General features: G+C 41.0%; 1 protein-coding gene across 1 annotated transcript in view; it reads left to right on the top strand.

Moving 5' to 3' along the window:
- LOC138919058 (ral guanine nucleotide dissociation stimulator-like) overlaps nucleotides 1-23,220 on the top strand; it is an 88,443-nt gene that overhangs the window by 45,147 nt on the left and 20,076 nt on the right. Inside the window, exon 13 of the mRNA XM_070243068.1 lies at nucleotides 8,743-8,826. Coding sequence (XP_070099169.1) covers nucleotides 8,743-8,826 — 84 coding nt within the window. The remainder of the gene's footprint in view (nucleotides 1-8,742; nucleotides 8,827-23,220) is intronic.

Raw genomic sequence — 23,220 nt, 5'->3', positions numbered from 1 at the left:
GTGCCTCTTTGATGAGGGCACTAAGTGCATTGCTAACTACTTCTGAAAGCCGGCAGCTCCAAATACCCTCACAGTGAGGATTAAGTTTCAACATATGAATTTTGGGGCAACATAAACAGAAAGTCCACAGCAGATATTAAGAAAAAGTTTAGTGTCTTCATTTCTTTCTAACTAATCTGTTATTTGCTGTGAATTCTCTACCCGTAAGTAGTTTTCTGTAGTAGGCATAGGATGGGAGTTTTGGGGGACTTTGAAAGAGTCAACAGAATCCACTGGATTTATTTTAATGTTTTATACACAATCTCTGCTTGGAAAATGCAGGGAAATTTCGGTGTTTTTCCTATGTGTTCCCTTTACCTGGTCCTGTGTTCATGGAGTGGAAGAGTTGAAAAAGGCTGTTAAGATAGAAAGAGAATGTGGCAATGAAGAAAACAGAGAATCTTCAGACTGTTAAGATAGAAAGAGAATGTGGCAATGAAGAAAATAGAGAATCTTCAGATGCATAAGGTGGCCTCTAGGTTCTCCTGGGCTGGTGTACTCCAAAGAGGGTTTGGCTCAATCCCATCCCTGGGTGTGCAGCTGGTAGATGTGTCTCATGTTTACGGCTTCCTTATGTTGGATCTCATCTCTTTTTACATTAATTTAGGCTGGTAGTCCTTATTAGTAATCTTTGCTGCTGCCTCATCATCCCTTGGCCCTTATCTCTCAATGTCTGCCAGGTTCTGCATTTGGATTCTTGCCTGGGTTGCCTTCGGCCTCCATTTCAACAGTGACTTTTACCTTTTGAGCCCTAGCACATTTATTGAGGTCTTCTTGGCTCTCAGTATGGTTACGTCTATTGACTCTAAAAAGCACGTGGAGATTTCTGGGTCTCACTATGCTGAAAGGAGATGAAAGATATTCAAGAGTGTCAGCTAATCCCTCTTCCCAGATAACAAAGCTGATCCTCTCTCTTTTCTTTACTGGAACCCACCGGTGTGGGAGAAGAGCATTGTGTGGAGTATCTCCTTCATAAATCTCAGATATCCAGTGTCTAAAGACATATAAAATACTTTTATTACAGGTTTGAAATTTGCACAAGTCAGATTAAGACATCTGCCTAGATTCTTGCTTTTATATATGTGGCTTACTTCCATAAAATCCTGGGACCAGGACAGGTGGTGTTTCCTTCTTTTCTTTCACTGTCTGGTTGGGAATTCCCTTATGCTAAACTCTGTCTATGATCAGGTCCTCAAAGCTTAGCTCTTGATACGATAAATGCAAAGAATAGGAATATAGGAAATAATTTTTTTCTAAGCTTTATATTCAAAAGCTAAGTAATTTTCTATTCTTCACTATCTTGCAAAAAAATCCATTCATGCATATAATTAATGAATTCTTTAAGATATTTAAGAACACAAAGGATGAGTTCAATGTTAATTTGTATATACGTATATACCTATATACATATATATGTGTATTTCAAGATATTTCCTTTGGTACATTAATATGTAGAGAGAGCAGAATTCTCAGCTGCTACACATTTTTGGGGGGAACATGATCACATTTAAAGAAAACTTGTCAAAAATGTTAAAAAAGGGAAAAAATGTTGTAGAAGCTTGCTAGTGGCAAATAAACGGAGGCAATCGGTAAGGGAAAGGCTCCCTCATGCAATATCCCTAATGATCACTTTGCTGGGCTTTACAAGAGTGATTCTTTTTAGGAGAAAATTCCCACAAATTTTGTTAGAATCTTAAAGTAACTGAAAAAACAGTTTTACAAATTCTGCTCTAAATTGCTTAATCTTCTAGCTTCTTGCCAAGGGGTAATTTGGGGGAAATAGCTATGGGATATCCATATTGGAATATCCATATTTTGTACCCCTTATCTGAAAGATGGTAAAGCATTTGCTTATAAAAATAAAGGAGGAACTTAGAATTATAAGGAAGAAAACCTTAGCCACCATCTCTGTCAAATATGATACTATGTTTTATATTTGAGATTTTCTTAGCCAAGTAGAATTTTAATTTTGATTTTTGCATGAGAATGCTTCTTTTCAAGTACTAGTTATACCACTTATTATTAGAGACAAGTCACTTACTCTTTCTAAGTCTCAATACCTGTATCTCTGAAATGGCTCAGGTGGACAATATATGAGACAGATGGAAAAAATGTTTTATTTTTGGAACACAAATACCCATTGTATGTATTAACATTAAGGATATACTCATCTGAAAAAAATCTGTTTTGTGAGTGTTTGTAGAGACTTCTATAGAGAGAAGAGGTGTTAGATATTTTTAATTGGTAAATAAACAAGCTAATGAGCTCTATTTTATAAAAGAAACAGAATAGTAAATATAAATGACAAGACTTTTATCCAGATTAGAATACAAAAATATTATTATTTGACAGAGTAAATTTAACATCACTTTATTTTCCTTACAGTGGAATTGGATTTTAACAGACGTGGGTATATTGGATATATATGACATGGAGTATCTTAAAGGTGATGACATTTTAAATGGTTTTCCAAAGTGGAAAATAATTTTAAAAAGAAAAAGCAAAGACATAATTTATTTTCTGTACCAGATGAAGCAAGTGCATAGTGTACAGTTTTTTTTTCAAGATGACTTAAAAGAGTATGTTTGCTATATTTAATTTTTTGTCACTAGATGGCATACTATATGTAAAAATAAAGAACTTATGACAGTAATGAGATTAAATTAATGGCAAATAAACACAATTGTGTAAATTGTCAGAGAATACCGTTTAGTTCAAGTAACAATAACCCCTTTAAAATTAAAATTCATTATGTAAGGCTTTATCTCAAGGTTATTTTTGTCACAATAATTTAATGATAATCATGTGTAAATCTAAATTTTCATTTTTAAGCACCAATATGGATATAGTATACAAAAATCATTATATTCCAGTGTAGAGTAAACTTGGAAGACTGTTACATTGAAATAAATATCAAATGAATGAAAATAATTTTGTTTTAAAAAACCTCAATTTAATAAAGGGGGAAGCATTTATGTGCAACATATAGTGAATGCTGAAATTATTTCAGTCATTCACGTGTTATGTATTTTAATAATGCTACTAGAAAAATAATGTTTTCAATCTAATTTACTCTAACCTACATTGTTTGTTGGCATTGTCATGAAAGAGAAAGACGTGAGACCTAGTATTTTCATTATTACTGCTGCATACAAACTACCCTAAATGCGAAGTTTTTTAAAACAACAAATTCTTTGCTCTTGAGTTTTTAGTTTTTTTATTTGAGCAGTGTTCAGCCAGAACAGCATATCTCTAATCTATGTGAAACAACTTAATTGGGGCTAGAAGATATCCAGTAATTCATCGTGGCTGATTGTTGGCTGGAAACTCAGCCGGGACTATCAACTAAGGCTTAAATTTTCTTCCACATGGTTATCTGGGCTTTTTTCCACTTCATAGCAGGATAGATATCAAGAGAGAGGACACAGAACTTGACAGTCTTCTAAGAAATTAGGGCTGAAACCAGCACAGAGTCACTTCTGCTATGTTCTATGAAACACTCTCAGTTCTGGTTACACAGTTCAGATTCAAGGGGGTAGAGAAACAGACTACAGGTTTCTGAGGGGAGTGACAAAGAATTTATAGTTCTCTTTAATCTGCAATAGTCTACCCTCTACCCATAATTATTTACATAACACTCACCTTTAAAATACCCTATAAGACATAAAGATTTATCTCATTAGTCATCATACTCAAATCTGGAGTATTTTCGTTTGTTTCAGGAGATGCAGATGTGGGGGTTGTTTTTAGATGTGGTTTCTATTGGTCTAAAAAAACATGAAGTAACATGAAAAGTTTTGTGCCCTCCATATACCCAAATAAAATGACAGATATAGGAAAAAGGTAATGGACACTTTTATTCAAAAAGGAGGAGAATGGGAGGCAGAGAGAAATCATTAGTTCGTAGCGATTCTGAAATCTCTGGGTGTGTATTGCCAGTTGCTTGATTAGCGCTCAGTGCCACACTCTGGGAATGGTTTTCTATGGCTCTTCGTTTCCCTCTCTAAGTTCTTGGCTCTGCCCTTTGCCATTAGAAATATTCCAAAGTTGCAGCTGCATAGCTTTCTCAGTCTGGGTCACGGTTCTGGGAAGTTAAGGGCGTAGAGACCACTCTTTGTTTTAAACTCTCTCTGTCCCTTTCAGTTCAAGTGGATTAATCTTTTGAAAATTTGTGAGTTTCTTTTCTGCAATTTATATTCAATTCAATGAGACGAAGTGTGAGACAAGCCCAGATTTCTTTCTAAGGAAGGCCCTTCTCTACCCTACATCATGTTTTAGGCTGCCATTGGACAACACTCTTCTGCTGCTCAGAAGCTCTTCATCTAGCTGCACGGGTCTGTGAGACAGGGCCATAAATCTTTCTGAGGTCTTAGCAAAGGGTCTTACAAGATCCACCATTGACATTTTTGACTCAGAGACCACTTTACTGGATTTAAAGTCCCACTGAATTGAATCTTTTACCTGAAGCCTTTTATTACTTTGGTAACTTATTGTTGTTTAAAGACTTGGAATGAGAAAGTTTTATTTTCAAACACAGTCCTGCTCTTTTATTTTTCCTTTAAATTCCACCTGAAGACTGAGAGTTCATTTTGGCTCTTCTCAAAGCTTTGTACTTTTTCATAAGAAGCTCAGAGAAGTCAGCTAGTAGCTGCAGCATTCTTCCTGGAAACCTTGTAGGCCATATCTGTGAGTTAATTAGATACCATTTCTATTTTCCAGAACATCTCAAGCAACAGTACTGGCAAATGTTATTTCACTTTCCTCTTATATTCAATAGCAAGATCACTGTCCTTCCAGCTTTCACCAATAGTGTCCTTGGGAGCTTCCCCCACCACTCCATTTCAAAGCTAATTCCACAAGTTTTAGATTTTTGTTCCAGTAGAACACCATCTCAAGAACTAGTGATACTAGTAGCACCACGTATACTATTTATAAAATAATGTCACATATCTTTCCTTATAAATAAGCTTTTTTTATTTTGGAATACTTCAAGAATTACAGAAAAGTTGCAAGATTGTTCAGGGAGTTCCCAAATACTCCATACTCAATTTCTTCCACTGTTAACGTCGTACAGTGAAATGGAACAATTGCAAAAACAAAGAAACTGGCATCGCTACATTAGTATTAACTAACTCTAGACTTTATTTGGATGTCACTAGTTTTCCCATTAATTTTCTCTTTTTGTTCCAGATTCAAATGTAGGGTACCACATTATAGTTAGTTCTCAATATCTTCCCAGTCTGTGAAAGTTTCTTAGTCTTTCCTAATCTTCTGTGACTTTGACAGTGTTTAGAAACATTGACCAATTATGGAGAATGTACCCAACTGGGGATTGTCTGATTTTTTCTTTTTTTTTTTTTATGGTTAGACTAGTATATGGTTTTTGGAAAAAATAACACACAGTACTCTTCTCCTTACATCATATTGGGTGCTACATGATATCAACAAGATTTCATTGGGGATTTTAACCTTCATCACTTAGTTAAGGTAGTGTTTGCCAAATTCATCCACACAAAACTTACTAATCGACCTTTCTATGGTATATTCTTTGGAAGCAAGTCACTACGTGTAGCCCTCCCTCAAGCAGGGCCTAGAAGGTGATTAACTTGTACCTCCTGAAAGAGGAGATGTATCCATATATTAATGTGGTTCTTCTGTCAGGAAGATTTGCTGCTTCTCCTCGTGTATTTATTTATTTAATCATTTATTTATGTTAGTATGGACTCATGAATATGTATTTTCTATTTTTGGTTATAATCCAATACTGCATTATTTATTCATTCCTCAAATTGACCCAGCTTTGTTTACCGGGTGCTCTTTCAGGTTGGCTAATGTGTTCTTTTAACGTACCCTATTCTTCTGAATTTTTTAATAAACTTATTAAAATTTTAGGATAGATGTAGGTTTACAGAAAATTTGTCAACATGGTGTAGAGAACTCACATACACCCCACATCTAGTTTTCCTATTATTTATACCTTACATTAGCATGGCATATATGTCACAATTAATAAACCAATAGTGGTATATAATTAACCAAAGTCCACACTTTATTCATATTCCCTTAGTTTTTCTCTAATGTCCTTTTTCTGTTACAAGATTCCATCCATTTAGTTGTCATATCGCTGTAGTCACATCACATTTAGTTGCAGACTGTGACAGTTTACAGAATATCCTTGAGAGTTTTGAGTAATACTGGTCAGATATTTTGAAAAATATCTCCTAGAATTTTTCTGATATAATTCTTATTTTTTTTGACTTATTTTTTGACTAGGGTAATAGGGTAATGGGTTTTGGGGAGGCCAACCACAGAGGTAAATTGCCATTCTCTTCATATCATATCAAAAGTATGTCTTACGACTATTGATCTTAACCTTGAACAATTGACTAAGAGAGTGTTGGTTAGGTTTCTATACTGTAAAGTTACTGTTTTCCCCCTTTTCTGTACTGTACTCTTTGAAGTAAGTCACTGTAATCAGCCCACACTGAAGGAGCGGAGAGTTATGCCCTCCTTCCTGGAGGAGGAAGTATTTATAGAAATTATTTGGATTCCTCTCCAATGGGGATCTATCTATTCTCTCCCACTAATTTATTTATTCAATCATTTATTTGTATCACTATGCACCAATGGATATTTATTTTGTACTTTAGATTATAATCCAATAATGCATTATTTATGTGGTTGTTCAAATTGTGCCAATTTGTTATTTCAGTTAGCTCCTGTGTCCCTTTGACATATTCCTTCATTTTGTTGTTTTGTGAGTTCTTCCATACTTTCTGGCACTATAAGATGTTCCAGACTCTCGTCACTTTTGTTTATGAAAAGTCAAGTCTGATTTAAGACTTTGATCTCAAATTCAATTTACATTTCATATCTTTCCCAGTCTCAAATGCAGACTTAAAACATACCTCTAGTTTAATGGCGATAGTGATTTGGGAGATAAAAGGCAAAACCTGATTTTGTGACACTTTTTAGTCCCATCCTCCTTAAGGTCAATCTCCTTTGGTGCTGGAGGTAAAGAGCGGGAGGAAACATGAACATCTCATGGAAACTGCCATTGAACATGGCAGAGTAATATCCCTGTTCCAATTTAGGCCAGATGGCCATCTTATATTTGCTGCTGGTGTTCTATACTGTTTGGGGAATGTAAACACTTCACAGTAGCCACAGACACAGATACTAGTGAAATCCACTTTTACAATCTCCAATTAAATTACAATGGAGTGGGCCCTTTGGTTTTATTCTTGTTTGTATGACAATAGTTACATCTCTCACCTTTAGCAATCTTCTAGTACATTGAGACTTTTAAACATCTTATATTTCATATATTGGAACTCAACATCACATTACCATGTAAAATACTCTCATACATATTTGCATGTAGCTCCATAACAATATGCAACAATCGAAACAACTATCAGAACTTGTAACCAAAGAAGTGTATATAGTGAAAATTAAGCAACATTATCATCCTTTCTTCATTAAGTTTCACTAATATAGAGAATCTGAGGCTTCTTTCACGGCTATAAGTTAAAGACAAATTCCTCATCCTACATATTGATAAAACAATTGATGAGAAATATTTTACGCTGTCATAGAGTAAGAATAGAAGTCACAGTAACAGGCATAACAACTATGTATAAATAATTATGTCATTATGTCAAAATATAGGAAATATTTATATCAAAGTTGTGATGAAACAGAATTTGGTTCAACTTAGTTAAAAATGTAAATATTAACTATATTCCAAATAGAATGTTATTACTTGGAATCTCATCATAAAGAAAATATATCTTACAGTCTAGGAATTCCATCCAGTAGAAGCACCAAAGATGATGATAAGTATATACAATTCTGATTAAAATTTATGTAAGTGAGATGAAATAGTAAGATTTGTAATTTGTGGAAATGAACCATATTTCTAAGCATTCTCACCCATTCCAATGACAGGAATGTCAGAATGCCTTGTGAAGGGCCTGGAAAAGAGGAGAGGAGGGGAGGGAGATTGGCTACAAAGGATTTGACTGTTTCTCTTTCCCACACTCACTGTAGCACCTTTTTAAAAAACACAGATTGTTTAGATGTTCAGTACACTTGAAATATTTATGTGGGCTAGGGACAATTTGAATTCTAGTTTGGAAGGCATTTGAGTGTGGAACCTTGGAGTAAAGCAAGTGATAATTAGTGAAGAGAAGAAAGAGGTGGACATTTTCAGCAGAGCATGCGGCATATGAACAGATCTTGAGTCAGGGAATGTGGAACGTCAGAGACATAGCTAACACATACACCTCCTTCATGTCTGTCTTTCTGCTTCAGCCTCACCCTGGCAGGCACTTGTAATATAAAATAGGAGAAATATTATTAATAAAGAGAATTCTTTACCATATGGATGTACTTTGAAGAAGAATATAAAAACACCTAGTGCCTTCCTAAAATTAAGCAAGAAAATTTTGTTTTCTTTGTATGCTTGTTATAGTTCTCAGAGAAGGAGATGTTGGCAGGGTGGTGACAGGAGGAAGAATGAGAGAAGTACAAAAATGTAAGGAGCAAGCAGGGTCAGGGCACTACTTACCACTCCTTGTTAAGTAAAAACTGAACAGTAATTGAAGAAAATAGTAATAGCAGGGGCAGTAGTAGCAGTATAAGTAATGATAAGAAAAACAGAAATAACAATGACTTCTTTTCATTATTTATATGTTTTAGATGTTTTCAATAGACGACCTCACTCTAATAAACTCTATTGAACACCACTCTATTGAACACCACCAACCCTATCAACATGCTGAGGTGGGTGATAATAGTGTATACGTTTTACTGTAAATTTAGGTTTAGAGAAGTTATTGTCTTACTTAATGTTAAACACCTAACAAACGGTGGAAATGAAAAAAGAACCAAGGGACTGAGTAAATGGTTGGAACTGTCCTCACTGCGACCTGCATTACTATTACTATTAAGATTTTCTTTCTTTAATTGGTCTGCTCTATTTTTCTGGTAATGGACTCCAGGTCTCCAACTTCTCTCCCCTCCTTCTCTCTTAATTCCATCCAATCAGGCTCTTGACCTCTCATCACTCCAACGAATCTGATTTCATCAATGTCACTCATGATATACAGCTTCTTAAATTTAGTGATCTATTTGCATCCTGGTTTTATTTGATTTATTAGAAGCATCTGACACAACTCCTTTCTCCTTCTTCTACTTTTTTCACTTGACTTTCAGGACTGAATACTCTGTGGGATTTTCTCCCCTATCGCTAGAGTTGCTTCTCGGTTTCTGTGGCTGCATCCTCTTCTCTTGGGCTTTTAAACTTGCAGAGGCCTTAAGCCTAGTCCTTGCTGATCTCATTCATCCTCATGGCTTAAATACTACCTGTGTACTCACAGCTGTCAAATGTGTATCTCTAATCCACAATCCTTTTGTGAATTCCCACACTTAGGTTCTCGTACTTAAAACGTATATTCATCACCACCTGGTTGTCTCTTAGAGATCTTAAATTTAATATGTCCAAGTATAAACTCAGGATGATCTCACAAAAATCTTATCTATCTGCAGCCTTAACTATTTCAGTTGATGGAAAATTCTTCCTTCTAGTTTCTCTGGCCAAAAAAAATCTTTGTTTTACCCTAGAATCCTTTATTTATTTTTAAAACATTACGTCTAAACCATCATAAAATCATGCCAGCTCTACCTTAAAATATATTGAACTCCAACCACTTCTTCCCATTTCTACTTCTCCCGCTCTAGCCTGAGCCACCATCACCTCTCGCCTGGATTTCCATAAGAGCCTTCTACGAGTTCTTCCTAATGCCCAAGAGCTTAGACCCTGAAACACAGCTGCCAAAGTGAATCTTTTAGAACATAAATCAGATCACACCACTCTTTTGCTTAAAACTCTGTATGGCTACTCTATATTCAGCATAAAAGCCAAGATATCTGCAATGCTTATCAGTAGAGTGATCACATAATTTATGATCCAACCTAGATTAGAGAGTGAAAGAAGGACTTATAGCAATTATGACAGAAGAGTAGACATAAAAATAAGTTGGCCAGGACAAGTGGGATGTTTCCTCGCCCTACTACTGAAGTGCATGATGATTTGCCCCCATTGCCTATCTGATCTCTTCTGCCATCACTCTTCTTTGTGTTGATTCTGTTTTCATTACTCGCACTTCCTTTCTGTTCCTCAAACACACCACGCAGCCAGGCACACATCTACTTCAGGACTGGTGCTCCCACCCTGTTCTCTCCGCCTAGAATATTATCTCGAGAATTCACTAGGATTACTGGGTCCTACCCTGACCCTCTATTTAATACTGAAATCTAAACCCTCATCAACATTTCTGTAATGCTGTGAATCTTATACTGGAAAACTATGCACATAACAAAGTGCTGAGTATATTGTAAAAAATAAATGCTAGTTATTATCATCAGTAGCATCATTATAACTAGATATTCCTTTGGTAAATCAATAAATTTTGAAAAGCTTTAAAGAATGGCAGATACAAAGTATGGCAGCTACATTGGTATGTTTACCTAATTATTAATATGCTATTAATGCTCAGAATACCTAGAAATGGGTTTAGAGATGGATACAAGCCATTTGACTTTGAACAGTAAGATCTAGGTATACCACGTTAGAATCAGGATAGTGCTAACTCTGATATATATCCATATATGTGATTTGTAAAATACATATTTTTTAAAAAGTAAATACAGAGTTTTACAAGATATTTTCTTAAACAATCAAATATTCTGCACTACAGCCTTTAAAAATTTGCATAGCCTTTTCATGTCCTGAAAGAAAGAGTCATACAGTGTGGGCTTTATCAATCTGTATTTTTCAGAAGTATTCTAAACATACTCATCAATCCACCACAGACAACCTACTACCTAAACACCTTTCCCTTTTTTTTGTAATTTCAGATAAACTCAAGAACACTAAAATAATAACAATAACGTACCAATGAAAATACTAATAGTATCTTCCTCCAGGCAAATATTTTAAAAATAGGAATAAGCATTTTATAAAGTCTGTTCTTTTTAGAATTACAAATAAAATTTGTTTGAAAATAGATATTTAGATAGATAGTTGTATATGTAATGTGCACAATGTATATTAATATTGAATGACTAATCTCCTGTCTGAGATTTCCATAAGTAAAAGGGAATGCTGGCTGTGTTAGGCAGGGTTCTCCAGGGAAACAGAACCAGCAGGATATAGAGATAGAGACAGAGGCAGAGACAGAGATAGAGGTGTACAGAAAGAGATTTATTATGAGGGATTGGCTCATGTGATTATGGAGGCTGAGAAGTTCCATGATCTGTAGCCTGCAAATGGGAAGCCCAGGAAAACTGGTGGTGTAGTTCTAGTCCAAATTTGAAGAGCTGAGGAACTGGAGAGGCAATGATGTAAGTCCCAATCTTAGTCCAAAGGCTCAAAAACCAGGGGTGCTGAAATTCAAGAGCAGGAGAAGACAGATGTCCCACCTCAACAGAGAACAAATTTGCCCTCCGCTACCTTTTTGTTCTATTCAGGCCCCCAAGGTATACAATGATGCCTACCCACATTGGTGAGGATGATCTTTTTCACTCAGCCTACTGATTCAAATGCTAATATCTTCCAGAGACACCTTCATAGACACACCCACAAATAACGTTTTACCAGCTCCCTGGGCATCCCTTAGTCCAGTAGAGTTGTCACAAAAAATTAACCATCATTGCTGAGCAGTGATCTCTTTCTAAATTAGTGATTAGTTTATTCAGCAAACATCTGCACAAAACCTATAATATGAAAGCAATGTACTAATATATTTATTCCTTTAGTTTACTAGATTTACAACATAATTTAAACCAGCTGGTTACCTTCTATCTTCTATTCATCAAAATCTAATCGTACCATGTAATATTTTTCCTCCATAAGGGGAATTACATTCTCGGATGCTTCACTAGATGATTTTTAAGGCACTTGAATCTACTTGTTGCCTAACATTCTACAGGGTTCAATCTGGACCATTCCTGGGAACTCCTACAAAGTCTTATAACTTTTCTGGGAAATTAAGCTATAGTGTCCTAACTAAGAAGATTATTTTGAGGACAAGCATAACATGGGCTTCTCCTTTTACTTGTCTGAATACTACACATTATCACAAGGTTATGGAAATTGTTCAGTAAATAAATATCCACAATGTGAAAGTGATAAAGAAATGCAGATTTCAATTTCCATTATTCCTTTGAATATTAAATATCATCTCTGTCCGACTTCTTTCGAAAGAGGTCCTCAGAGTTATCAGAGGACATAGGTAAGTGTTTTTTCTCCTTTGAAGCGAGGTACCACGGCATAAGTGAAGCTATGTGTAATTCAAGATTAGGAAATTTGCGCTTAAATTTTGCCTTTAATGTTGTCTTATGCTGTAGTCTTAGACGAGTTAACTCAAAGTGGAGGTGAAAGGATAATGATTCCTTGAGAATTTTTGTGAAAATGAATTGAGATGGGATATCTAACCCTCAGATTACAGGGCAAATAGTTATTGCTGTTTACCCTCTGGGCACATTTTAACTTCATATAATTTTATGTCGTTTTACAAGGAATTTACAAATATCATAAAGACTTACTGAAATCAACTTTATTAAATATTAATACATTTTAAATATAGTAAAACTATTTTAATCAGTAAATTTTTGTCCATAGACATCACTGGAGATGAAAGAATACTTTCATCTTTTAACAATGTGGGACTGTCCAGATTTTTATTTCAAACTGTTGCGTGAAGTACTTTCCTTTGAAGGACTAACTGGAGGAGAATACTGTATTTCCATTTTTTTTTTCTTGGAAATACATTGTTTAGGGATCAATTCTTAAGTTTGAGAAAATTTATTTAAAATATCGTCATCTGAAGACACATAGTCTGATTTCATTAATATGAAAATTTCATCGTACCGTTAGAGCCTAAGTGCTGCAATCTTTTCCTTTACATTCATTCATTCTTCTGATCGTATTCACCTTATGGCTATGGAATGTGAAATTTCTTCTCTTTGTCATCATGGTTGGAAAATAAAAACTTCTAATTCTCATATTGAGTGGATCTGAAAGCAAACTACAGAGATGCTGCCCCTAGTATTTTCTAACACTTTCTTAAAAGATGATGCAATAGTTGGATAACACAATAAAAACACAGAAAAATAACAATTTATTCCACTCTTGTGTCCTCCTCCTAAGTGATCTCACCATTCTTTTGTTTTCTTATTACTTATCTTTTTTCAGCTTAGTTGGAATAACTGATGAGTAATCATGAGTAATGATGGAAGAATTCTTAAGATGATGAATTAGAAAAATGTTTCAAATACAGAGAAAATAAAATCATGATCTCATAATTCATTTTAGATTCTTTACAGAATCCAATGGACCAAAATGATAATCGCAAGGGAGTATGAATTATATTCTACGAAAAAAGGTAAAGGCTATTTTTGTTCTTTGGAAGGACTCAAAGAATAAAAGTCATGAAATATGGACCCTTGAAAACAGAGTTGTTCAAAAGAGAAACTGAAAAGCTAAAATCGATCCAGTGATCCTAATGTTTACCAAGGGTTAATCAACTTGGCACACCATATATGTTCAATAAAAATCAGCCTTATTTTCTTTTTCTAAACGACGTCTTGATTTCTTGAACCCTGAAGAAAGAAGGGTTTGGATTTTGGAAGATAGTAGAAAGAAGAAAGCAATAGAGGCAATATGTGCATCTATATATTTAAACAGTGTAAACTGTAAAATAGTAAATAGTATTTAATGTGCGTACATACATACATATATGCATGCATACAATATATATGAATTTACATATACACACATACACACACACACCATCTCCACTCTTTAAACTGATGCCACAAAATGCGCATTTTCATAAATACCGTTTTAAGATATTAGAGTGGTTTGGCTATAATATCGGCTACTTCACTAGAATTTATTTAAGATTGTCATAAATTAAACCAAAAAAAAATATCAAGAGTAGGATCTCTTATTTGGGGGGAACGTAATGCATTAGGATGAGGCATACTGGTTTTGAAATATATCAGTCTTGGAGAATTGAAGCAACTCACTAAGGTGAATTCACTGAAATAAACTGTATTAGTGGAAGAGGAAATCACGATGTGAACACTAGCTGAAATCTGAAAATTGGGTAAAAGTGGCAGCCCGCCGCGCTGCTCAGCCCTGGGGTCCCTCACGCCACTCAGGCGGCCGACCGCCAGAGTGGGTCAAAGTGGCAGCCCTCCGAGGTGCTGAGCATTGGCGGGCCCGACCCCCACTCAAGCGGCCCATAGCTAGAGTGGGAAAAAGTGGCAGCCCGCCGCGCTGCTCAGCCCTGGCGGCCACCACCCACTCAGTCGGACTACCGCCAGACTGGGTCAAAGTGGTAGCCTGCCGCGCTGCTCAGCCCTGGGGCCCCGCCACCCACTCAGGCGGCCGACCGCCAGAGTGGGTCAATTTGGCAACCCGCCGCGCAGCTCAGCCCTGGGGGCCCCACCTTGACTCAGGCGGCAGACCGCCATAGTGGGTCAAAGGGGCAGCCCGATGCGCTGCTCAGCCCTGGGGGCGCCCCACACACTCTGGTGTCCGACCGCCAGAGTGGCCCAAATTGGCAGCCCGCAGCGCTGCACAGCCCTGGGGGCCCTCCTCCCACTCATGCGGCCGACCGCCAGCGTGGGTCAAAGTGGCAGCGCGCCGCGCTGCTCAGCCCTGGGGTCCCTCACCCCACTCAGGCGGCCGACAGCCAGAGTGGGTCAAAGTGGCAACCCGCCGCGCAGCTCAGCCCTGGGGGACACAACCTGACTCAGGTTGCAGACCGCCAGAGTGGGTCAAAGTGGCAGCCCGCCGCGCTGCTCAGCCCTGGTGGACACACCCCACTCAGGCGGGCGACCGCCAGAGTAGGTCAAAGTGTCAGCCCACCGTGCTGCTCAGCCCTGGGATCCCTCAACCGACTCAGGCGGCCCACCGCCAGAGTGGGTCAAAGTGTCAGCACGCATTGCTGCTCAGCCCCTGGGGCCCTCCCCCACACTCAGGTGCCCAACCAGCAGAGTGGGTCAAAGTGGCAGCCTGCCACGCTGCTCATCCCTGGGGGACCTTTCGCCACCCATGCGGCCGACCGCCAGAGTGGGTCAAAGTGGCAGCCCTCCAAGCATTGGCGGGCCCGACCCCCACTCAAGCGGCCCATAGCTAGAGTGGGAAAAAGTGGCAGCCCGCCGCGCTGCTCAGCCCTGGCGGCCACCCCCCACTCAGGCGGCCGACCGCCAGTGTGGGTCAAAGTGGCAGCCCGCCGCGCTGCTCAGCCCTGGGGTCCCTCACCCCACTCAGCCAGACGACCGCCAGTGTGGGTCAAAGTGGCAGCCCGCCGCGCTGCTCATCCCTGGGGTCCCTCACCCCACTCAGGCGGCCGACAGCCAGAGTTGGTCAAAGTGGCAGCCCGCCAAGCTGCTCAGCCCTGGGGCACCCAAGCCCACTCAGTTGGCCGCGCGCCAGAGTGGGTCAAAGTGGCAGCCCGCCACGCTGCTCAGCCCTGGCGGCCCCAACCCCACACAGGAGGCCGACCGCCAGAGTGGGTCAAAGTGGCAGCCCGCCGACCTACTCAGCCCTGGCAGCCCCACCCCTGCTCAGGCGGCCGACCGGCAGAGAGGGTCAAAGTGGGAGCCCGCCGCGCTGCTCAGCCTTGGGGGCCCTCCCCACCCACTCAGGAGGCCGACCACCACAGTGGGTCAAAAAGGCAGCCCGCCGTGCTGCTCAGCCCTGGGGGCCCCACGCCCACTCAGGCGGCAAACCGCCAGAGTGGGTCAAAGTGGCAGCCCTCCGAGGTGCTGAGCATTGGCGGGCCCGACCCCCACTCAAGCGGCCCATAGACAGAGTGGGAAAAAGTGGCAGCCCGCCGCGCTGCTCAGCCCTGGGGTCCCTCACCCCACTCAGGCAGACGACAGCCAGAGTGGGTCAAAGTGGCAACCCGCCGCGCAGCTCAGCCCTGGGGGTCCAACCCTGACTCAGGCGGCAGACCACCAGAATGGTGAAAGTGGCAGCCCGCTGCGCTGCCCAGCCCGGGCGGGCCCCCCTCTACTCAGGCGGCCGACAGCCAGACTGGGTCAAAGTGGCAGCCCGCCATGCTGCTCACCCCTGGCGGCCACCGCCAACTCAGGTGGCCGACCGCCAGAGTGGGTCAAAGTCGCAGCCCGCAGCGCTGCTCAGCCCTGGGGGCGCCACACGTAGTCTGGCGGCCGATGGCCACAGTGGCTCATAGTGGCAGCCCACCGCGCTGCTCAGCCCTGGGGTCCCCGCCCCCCACTAAGGCGGCCGACCGCCAGAGTGGGTCAAAGTGGCAGCCCACGGCGCTGCTCAGCCCTGGGGGTCCCACGCCCACTCAGGCGGCCGACCGCCAGAGTGGGTCAAAGTGGCAGCCCGCCGTGCAGCTCAGCCCTGGCTGCCCCAGCCTGACTGAGGTGGCAGACCGCCATAGTGGGTCAAAGTGGCAGCCCGCCGCGCAGCTCAGCCCTGGGGGCCCTTCCAACCCACTCAGGCGGCCGACCGATAGAGTGGGAAAAAGTGGCAGCCTGTCGCGCTGCTCAGCCCTGGCCGCCGCACCGCACTCAGGCGGCCGATCACCAGGCTGTGTCAAAGTGGCAGCCCGCCGCGCTGCTCAGCCCTGGGGGACCTCTCCACACTCAGGCGGCCGACTGCCAGAGTGGGTCAAAGAGGCACCCCGCCGCGCTGCTCAGCCCTGGGGCCCTCATCACCCACTCAGGCGGCCGACCGCCAGTGTTGGTCAAAGTGGCAGCCCGCCGAGCTGCTCAGCCCTGGGGGACCCAAGCCCACTCAGGCGGCCGCCCGCTACAGTGGGTCAAAGTGGCAGCCCGCCGCGCTGCTCAGCCCTGGGGGCCCCACCCCCAGTCAGGCGGCCCACCCCCAGAGTGGGAAACAGTGGCAGCCTGCCGCGCTGCTCAGCCCTGGGGGCCATCCCCACCCACTCAGTCGGCGGACCACCAGAGTGGGTCAAAGCAGCAGCCCGCCGCGCTGCTCAGCCCTGGGGGCCCTTTCCCCACCCAAGCGGCCGACCGCCAGAGTGGGTCTAAGTGGCAGCCCTCCGAGGTGCTGAGCATTGGCGGGCCCGACCCCCACTCAAGCTGCCCATAGGCAGAGTGGGAAAAAGTGGCAGCCCGCCGCGCTGCTCAGCCCTGGCGGCCACCCCCCACTCAGGCGGCCGACCGCCAGTGTGGGTCAAAGTGGCAGCCCGCCGCGCTGCTCAGCCCTGGGGGCCCAACCCTGACTCAGGCGGCAGACCACCAGAATGGTGAAAGTGGCAGCCCGCCGCGCTGCCCAGCCCGGGCGGGCCCCCCTCTACTCAGGCGGCCGACAGCCAGACTGGGTCAAAGTGGCAGCCCGCCGTGCTGCTCATCCCTGGGGGACCCACGCCCACTCAGGCGGCCGACCGCCAGAGTTGGTCAAAGTGGAAGCCCGCCGAGCTTCTCAGCCCTGGCGGCCCCACCCCGACTCCGGAGGCCGACCGCAAGAGTTAGTCAAAGTGGCAGCCCGCTGCGCTGCTCAGCCCTGGGGTCCGTCTCCCCACTCAGGCGGCCGACCGCCAGTGTTGGTCAAAGTGGCAGCCCGCTGCGCTGCTCAGCCCTGGGGACCGCACTCCCACTCAGGCGGTCGTCAGCCAGAGTGGGTCAAAGTGGCAGCCCGCCTCGCTGCTCAGCCCTGGCGGCCCGCCCACACCCACTCAGGCTGCCGACCACCAGAGTGGGTCAAAGTGGCAGCCCACCGTGCTGCTCACCCCTGGTGGCCCCCGCCAACTCAGGTGGCCGACCGCCAGAGTGGGTCAAAGTGGCAGCCCGCCGCGCTGCTCAGCACTGGGGGCCCCTCCCCCACTCAGGCGGCCGAAGGTCAGAGTGGGAAAAACTGGCAGCCCGCCGCGCTGCTCTGCCCTGGGGGACCCACGCCCACTCAGGCGGCCGCCCACCAGAGTGGGTCAAAGTGGCAGTCTGCCGCCCCGCTCAGCCCTGGGGGGGCCCCCACTCGGGCGGCCGATGGCGCAAGTGAGTAAAGTAAAAGTGGCAGCCCGCCGCGCCGCTCAGCCACGGGGCCCCCACTCAGGCTGCAGACTGTGTAAATGGCAGCCCCTGTGGCTGGGAAGTGCTTTGCATCTACAGAAGCCTCTGGAACTAGGGCTATGTTCTATATATTATACAGAATCCAGCACGAAATGTTCATCCAAGAACCCATGCAAAAGACGCCCATCCTATTCCGCTGTCTGCCTTCTAGAGGGAAACACTATTCCGATTCCCCTGGGTTTTTTTGTTTGGTTTTTTTTGATACCTCTTTGTTGCTAAAATCCCACAGGTAGATTTTCTTAACACTATATTTTTAATATTATTTTAGAACATTATCAAAAGTATAAAACTGTACATTTTCTGTTTTGATTTGTGTTTTCATTGAATATTGTTTCTAGATTTAACAGCTTTGTTGAGGTATAACTGATATAGAAAGAACGGCACATATTTAATGTGTACAATTTGTTTAATTTAGATGTATGAGAATAGCCCAATCAATGTAATAGCCATATCCAACAACTTCCAGAGCTTCCCTCTGTCCCTTTGTGGGCTTTTTGTTTTGTTTCGTGTGTGACATTTATTTTCTTGGTGGTAAGAACACTTACCATGAGATCTACCCTCTTAACAAATGTTGCAGTGTTCTGTGCTGCCATACCATATTGTTAACTATAGACCCTGTGTTGGGCATATCTCTAGAATCCATTCATCTAGTACAACTGAAACTTTGTATTCACTGAATAATAACTCCCCGTTTCCCCCCAAAGCCTCTGGCAACCTCTATTGTATTTTCTATTTCTATGAGTTTAAGTATTTTAGACATTTCACTTAAGTAGATTCATGTAATGTCTGTCCTTCTCTGACTGGCTCCAGGGTCATCCATATTGTCACAAATTTCAAGATTTTATTCTTTTTCAAGACTGAATAAGATGCTGTTGTACGTATACATAACATTTTCTTTATCTCTTCATAGGATGATGAGTTATTTTTATATCTTGGCTATTGTGTATAGCGCTGCAATGAACACGAGAATGCAGATATCTCTTCGAGATACTAGTTTCATTTCCCTGGTACATATACCAGAGATGAGATTTATAGATCATACGGTATTCTATTTTGAATCTTCTGAGTAATCTCGGTGCTGCTTTCCATAGCAGTTGCACCATGTTACATTCATACCAACAGTATATGGGGATTATAATTTCTCCACAACCTTGCCAACCCATTATCCTTTGTTTTTTTTTTTATAGAAAACATTCTAACAGGTGTGAGGTGATATCTCATTTTAGTCCTGATTTGCCCTTTCCTGGTAATGAGTCACATTAAGCATCTTTTCATATACCTGTTCATTTGTCTTCTTTGCAGAAATATCTATTCAAGTTTTTTGCCTATTTCTTAATTGAACATTTTTTGTTTTTGCTATTGAGTTGTAGGATTTCCTTGTATATTTTGGAAAATACATGATTTGCAAATTTTTTTTTCTGTTTTGTAGGTTGCTCTTTCATTCTGTTGATTGTTTCCTTTGCCCTGAAGAAGCTTTTCAGTTTGATATAGTCCCATTTGTCTATTTTTGCTTTTGTTTTCTGGGCTTTTTGTGTTATATCCAAATAATCTTTGCCAAGACTTATGTCAAGAAGATTTACCCTGCTTCTCCTAGTTGAACAGTTTCATGGTTTATGTTTAAAGCTTTAATTCATGTTGAGTTGATGTTTGTGTATGACGTACAGTAGGGAAGGCCCAGCCAGCGCAAGTAGGCAAGAAAAAGAAATAAAGAGAATCCAAATTGGAAAGGAAGAAGTAAAATTATTTGTTTGAAGATGACGTGATCTTATATGTAGAAAGCCCTGAGGACTATACAAAATTAATACAAAAACATTATTAGAATAAGTGCGCTCAGTAAAGTTGCAGGGCACAAAATCAACATACGAACGCCAGTTGCTTTTATATACACGAACAATGAGCCATCTGAAAAAGATGCTTTTAAAAATCCAATTTACAATAGCATCAAAAATAATAAAATACTGAGGAATAAATTTAACCAAGGGGGTGAAAAATATGTACACTGAAAATGATAAGTTAATGATGAAAGAAATTTAAGAAGCCACAAATACATGGAAAGGTATCTCATGTTAATGAATTCAAAGACTTAATATTGTCAAAATGTCTATAGTAGCCAAAGCAATCTACACATTCAGTGCTATCACCATCAAAATCCCAGTGGCATTCTTTACAGAAATAGAAAAGGCAATTCTAAAATCTTGGCAGACCTACAAAAGACCCAGAACAGTCAAAGCAATCTTGAGAAAAAAGAACAAAGCTGGAGGCATCACAATTCCTGATTTGAAAATATATTGCAAAACTAAGTAATTAAAACCATACGGTACTTGCATAAAGACAGACGTTATAGACTCATGAACAGAATAGAGAGCCTAGTAATAAACCCATGGATATGAGGTTAGCTAATCTTTGACATGGGTGCCAAGAACACACGATGGGGCAAAGACAGTCTCTTCAATAAATGAAGTTGGGAAAACTGGATAGCCACATGTAAAAATTTTGTTTCTAGAGTTGTTCAGTATTATATATATATATAGGCATAAACCAAGATTTTCATATCCATTCTTTTTTTTAATAGAAATCAGTGGTGTTGTCTCTATTCCTCACAATGGTGTTATGAATATTCTTATAAAAGTCTCTTGGTACCTATGTACAAAAGATCTCTTAAGTAATTCCATAACACAGAATTATTGTGTTGAAGAATAGGCAAATGTTTAGCTGTAAAAAATAGTGCCAGACTATTTTCTTGAAGTTAAATTCCACCTCCCCAGCAGTGGGTAAGAATTATCTTTTAGGCTTATCTTTGATAAAACGTTATTTTCAAGATTTTAAAATATTTTCTATGCATTTCCTATCAGACTGATTTGTTTTTATTAGTTTACAGAAGTTACTTATAATTTATGGATGATAATTCTTTATTTGCCTCTCTGTTATTTACTTTTCAATTGCTTTGTAAACATATAGATTCTTGAAACATTTGAGAAATTTTTTGCTAGCTACGTATGACCAACTTTGCTTAAAATTTTCCATTTTTTGGGATTAATACTCCTTATACTGTATTTGTTTCATTCAGTATTTTATGCATGTCTAAAATATTCAAGCTTGTTCCATTTGTTGTTTAAATGATCTCTATTTATGTGTAAAGTATTTATTCAGGCTTGACTGACCTATCAATAAACTGTGGTGGTATTTGCAATCTGCGGTGTGTAAATGTCAACCACTCTTTTGTTTTTTCAACTCTGTAGTTACTTCACATGTTAGGTACATAGTAATTTATAGTCAATTATATTCATGATGTAGTGTATCATTTAATGATAGTTTTATTTTTTTCTTAGAATTTATTTTGTGGGATGCTGATACAGCCACCCATATCAGAATGTTTGTGTTGTGCCATCAACATGTTTTGTCCTGGGGCACAGTGGTTAAGTTCCCACATTCCACTTCAGCAGCCCGGGGTTCCTTGGTTTGAATCCTGGGTGTGGACCTATATACTGCTTGTCGAGCCATGCTGTTGCAGGCATCCCACATGAAGTAGAGGAAGATGGGCATGGATGTTAGTTCAGGGCCAGTCCTCCTCTGTGAAAAGAGAAGGATTTGTGGCAGGTGTTAGCGCAGGGCTAATCTTCCTCAAAATTAAAATTAAAAAATAAATAAATAAAGTTTTGTTCTATGGGCTAGAAGACACACCTTACACACACCCGTGCGACTGACTCCAGGCCCAGCCTTTAACCACAGTGCAGATATTTGTACCTGCTCCCAGGAGAGCTCAGTCCTCACTGAGCACTTAGTGTGGATCACCACTAATGTTTGTTTTACAAATTTACATTAATTTTTGGCCACCTGTAATTGCTCCAAATTTCTTTTAGCCCAGCCACACAAGAAAAATGACTCTTTAGGCTGCACTTAATGTTTTTGCTGCGGGAACAACACTCTTCTCCATGCAGACCTCCAGACCTTTACTTGGCTGCTCAGTGCTGCTTTCTTTGCCCCTTTTTATGTATACTATGGCTGGCTCACTCTCTACACCTCTAGAGTCTTTTCACTTGGGGTTGAAGTTTGAAAATTCAGTGTCTTAGTTTTGCTAAAACAGATCTGTGTTTATGTTTCCCACTCTCATTGCTCTGGCATGATTTTCAAGAAGAGAGTGATAATGCCGCCTTTTTTGTTGTTGTTGAGGAAGATTCATTCTGACCTAACATCTGTGCCAATCTTCCTCTGTTTTGAACGTGGGTCGCCGCCACGGCATGACTGCTGATGAGTGGTGTGTGTCCATGTGCAGGAATCGAACCTGGGAACCTGGGCAGCCAAATCAGAGCACTCTGAACTTTACCACTACCTCATGGGGGAGTCCCCCAACTTTATATTGTAGTAGTAAAAGTCAAAACCCTGGCTATTTCCTGTTCCTTTCAACAATTGTGCCAATTCCCAAGAACTGAGCAAGTGCTTAAAAAAATGACAAAACTATGGGGGCTAAAACCTATTGGGAATTATATATACCTTGCCATTCCCCCAAAATAATGGCTGGCATCTCTACAATGTAGTCTGGAATTCGCAAATTAATTTAAGACAATGCATAAAATCTAACTATAAAAGATACTATCTTAATAGATAATTTGATTGAAAGGATATTAGGGTTAAATACGAAAGCTCTGGAGGGCTGAGATTTATTGAGGAAACTTTAAAAAAATCCTATGATTTTAATGTTCAGTAAGTTTGATCCATTTTAACAATATTTTCCTTCTGTAGAAAGAATCCCAGATCTACATTGACCCTCAAAAACTGCTCAATGTCTAATTTTAGCCATGTATTAGGTGTGGGGGAAGAATAAAAATTACTGTGAGCACTCTGAGGTGAAAATGTTTTTCTGAACATTCAACTCATGAGAAGAAATCACAGAAAAAGAAGAAATGTAATGATATACATATTTCAATTTATAATATAAAATTTGATGTATGTTATATTTTATGAACATGACGTGCTTCTCTATTAGATTTTCAGTTTTTAACCATTATGTGATTATATCTTTTTGCCCTCATTTCCAAT

This window comes from Equus caballus, chromosome 19 (assembly GCF_041296265.1).
Source record: "Equus caballus isolate H_3958 breed thoroughbred chromosome 19, TB-T2T, whole genome shotgun sequence".
Taxonomy (NCBI): Eukaryota; Metazoa; Chordata; class Mammalia; order Perissodactyla; family Equidae; genus Equus; species Equus caballus.
This window is presented reverse-complemented; position numbering and strand designations above follow the sequence as displayed.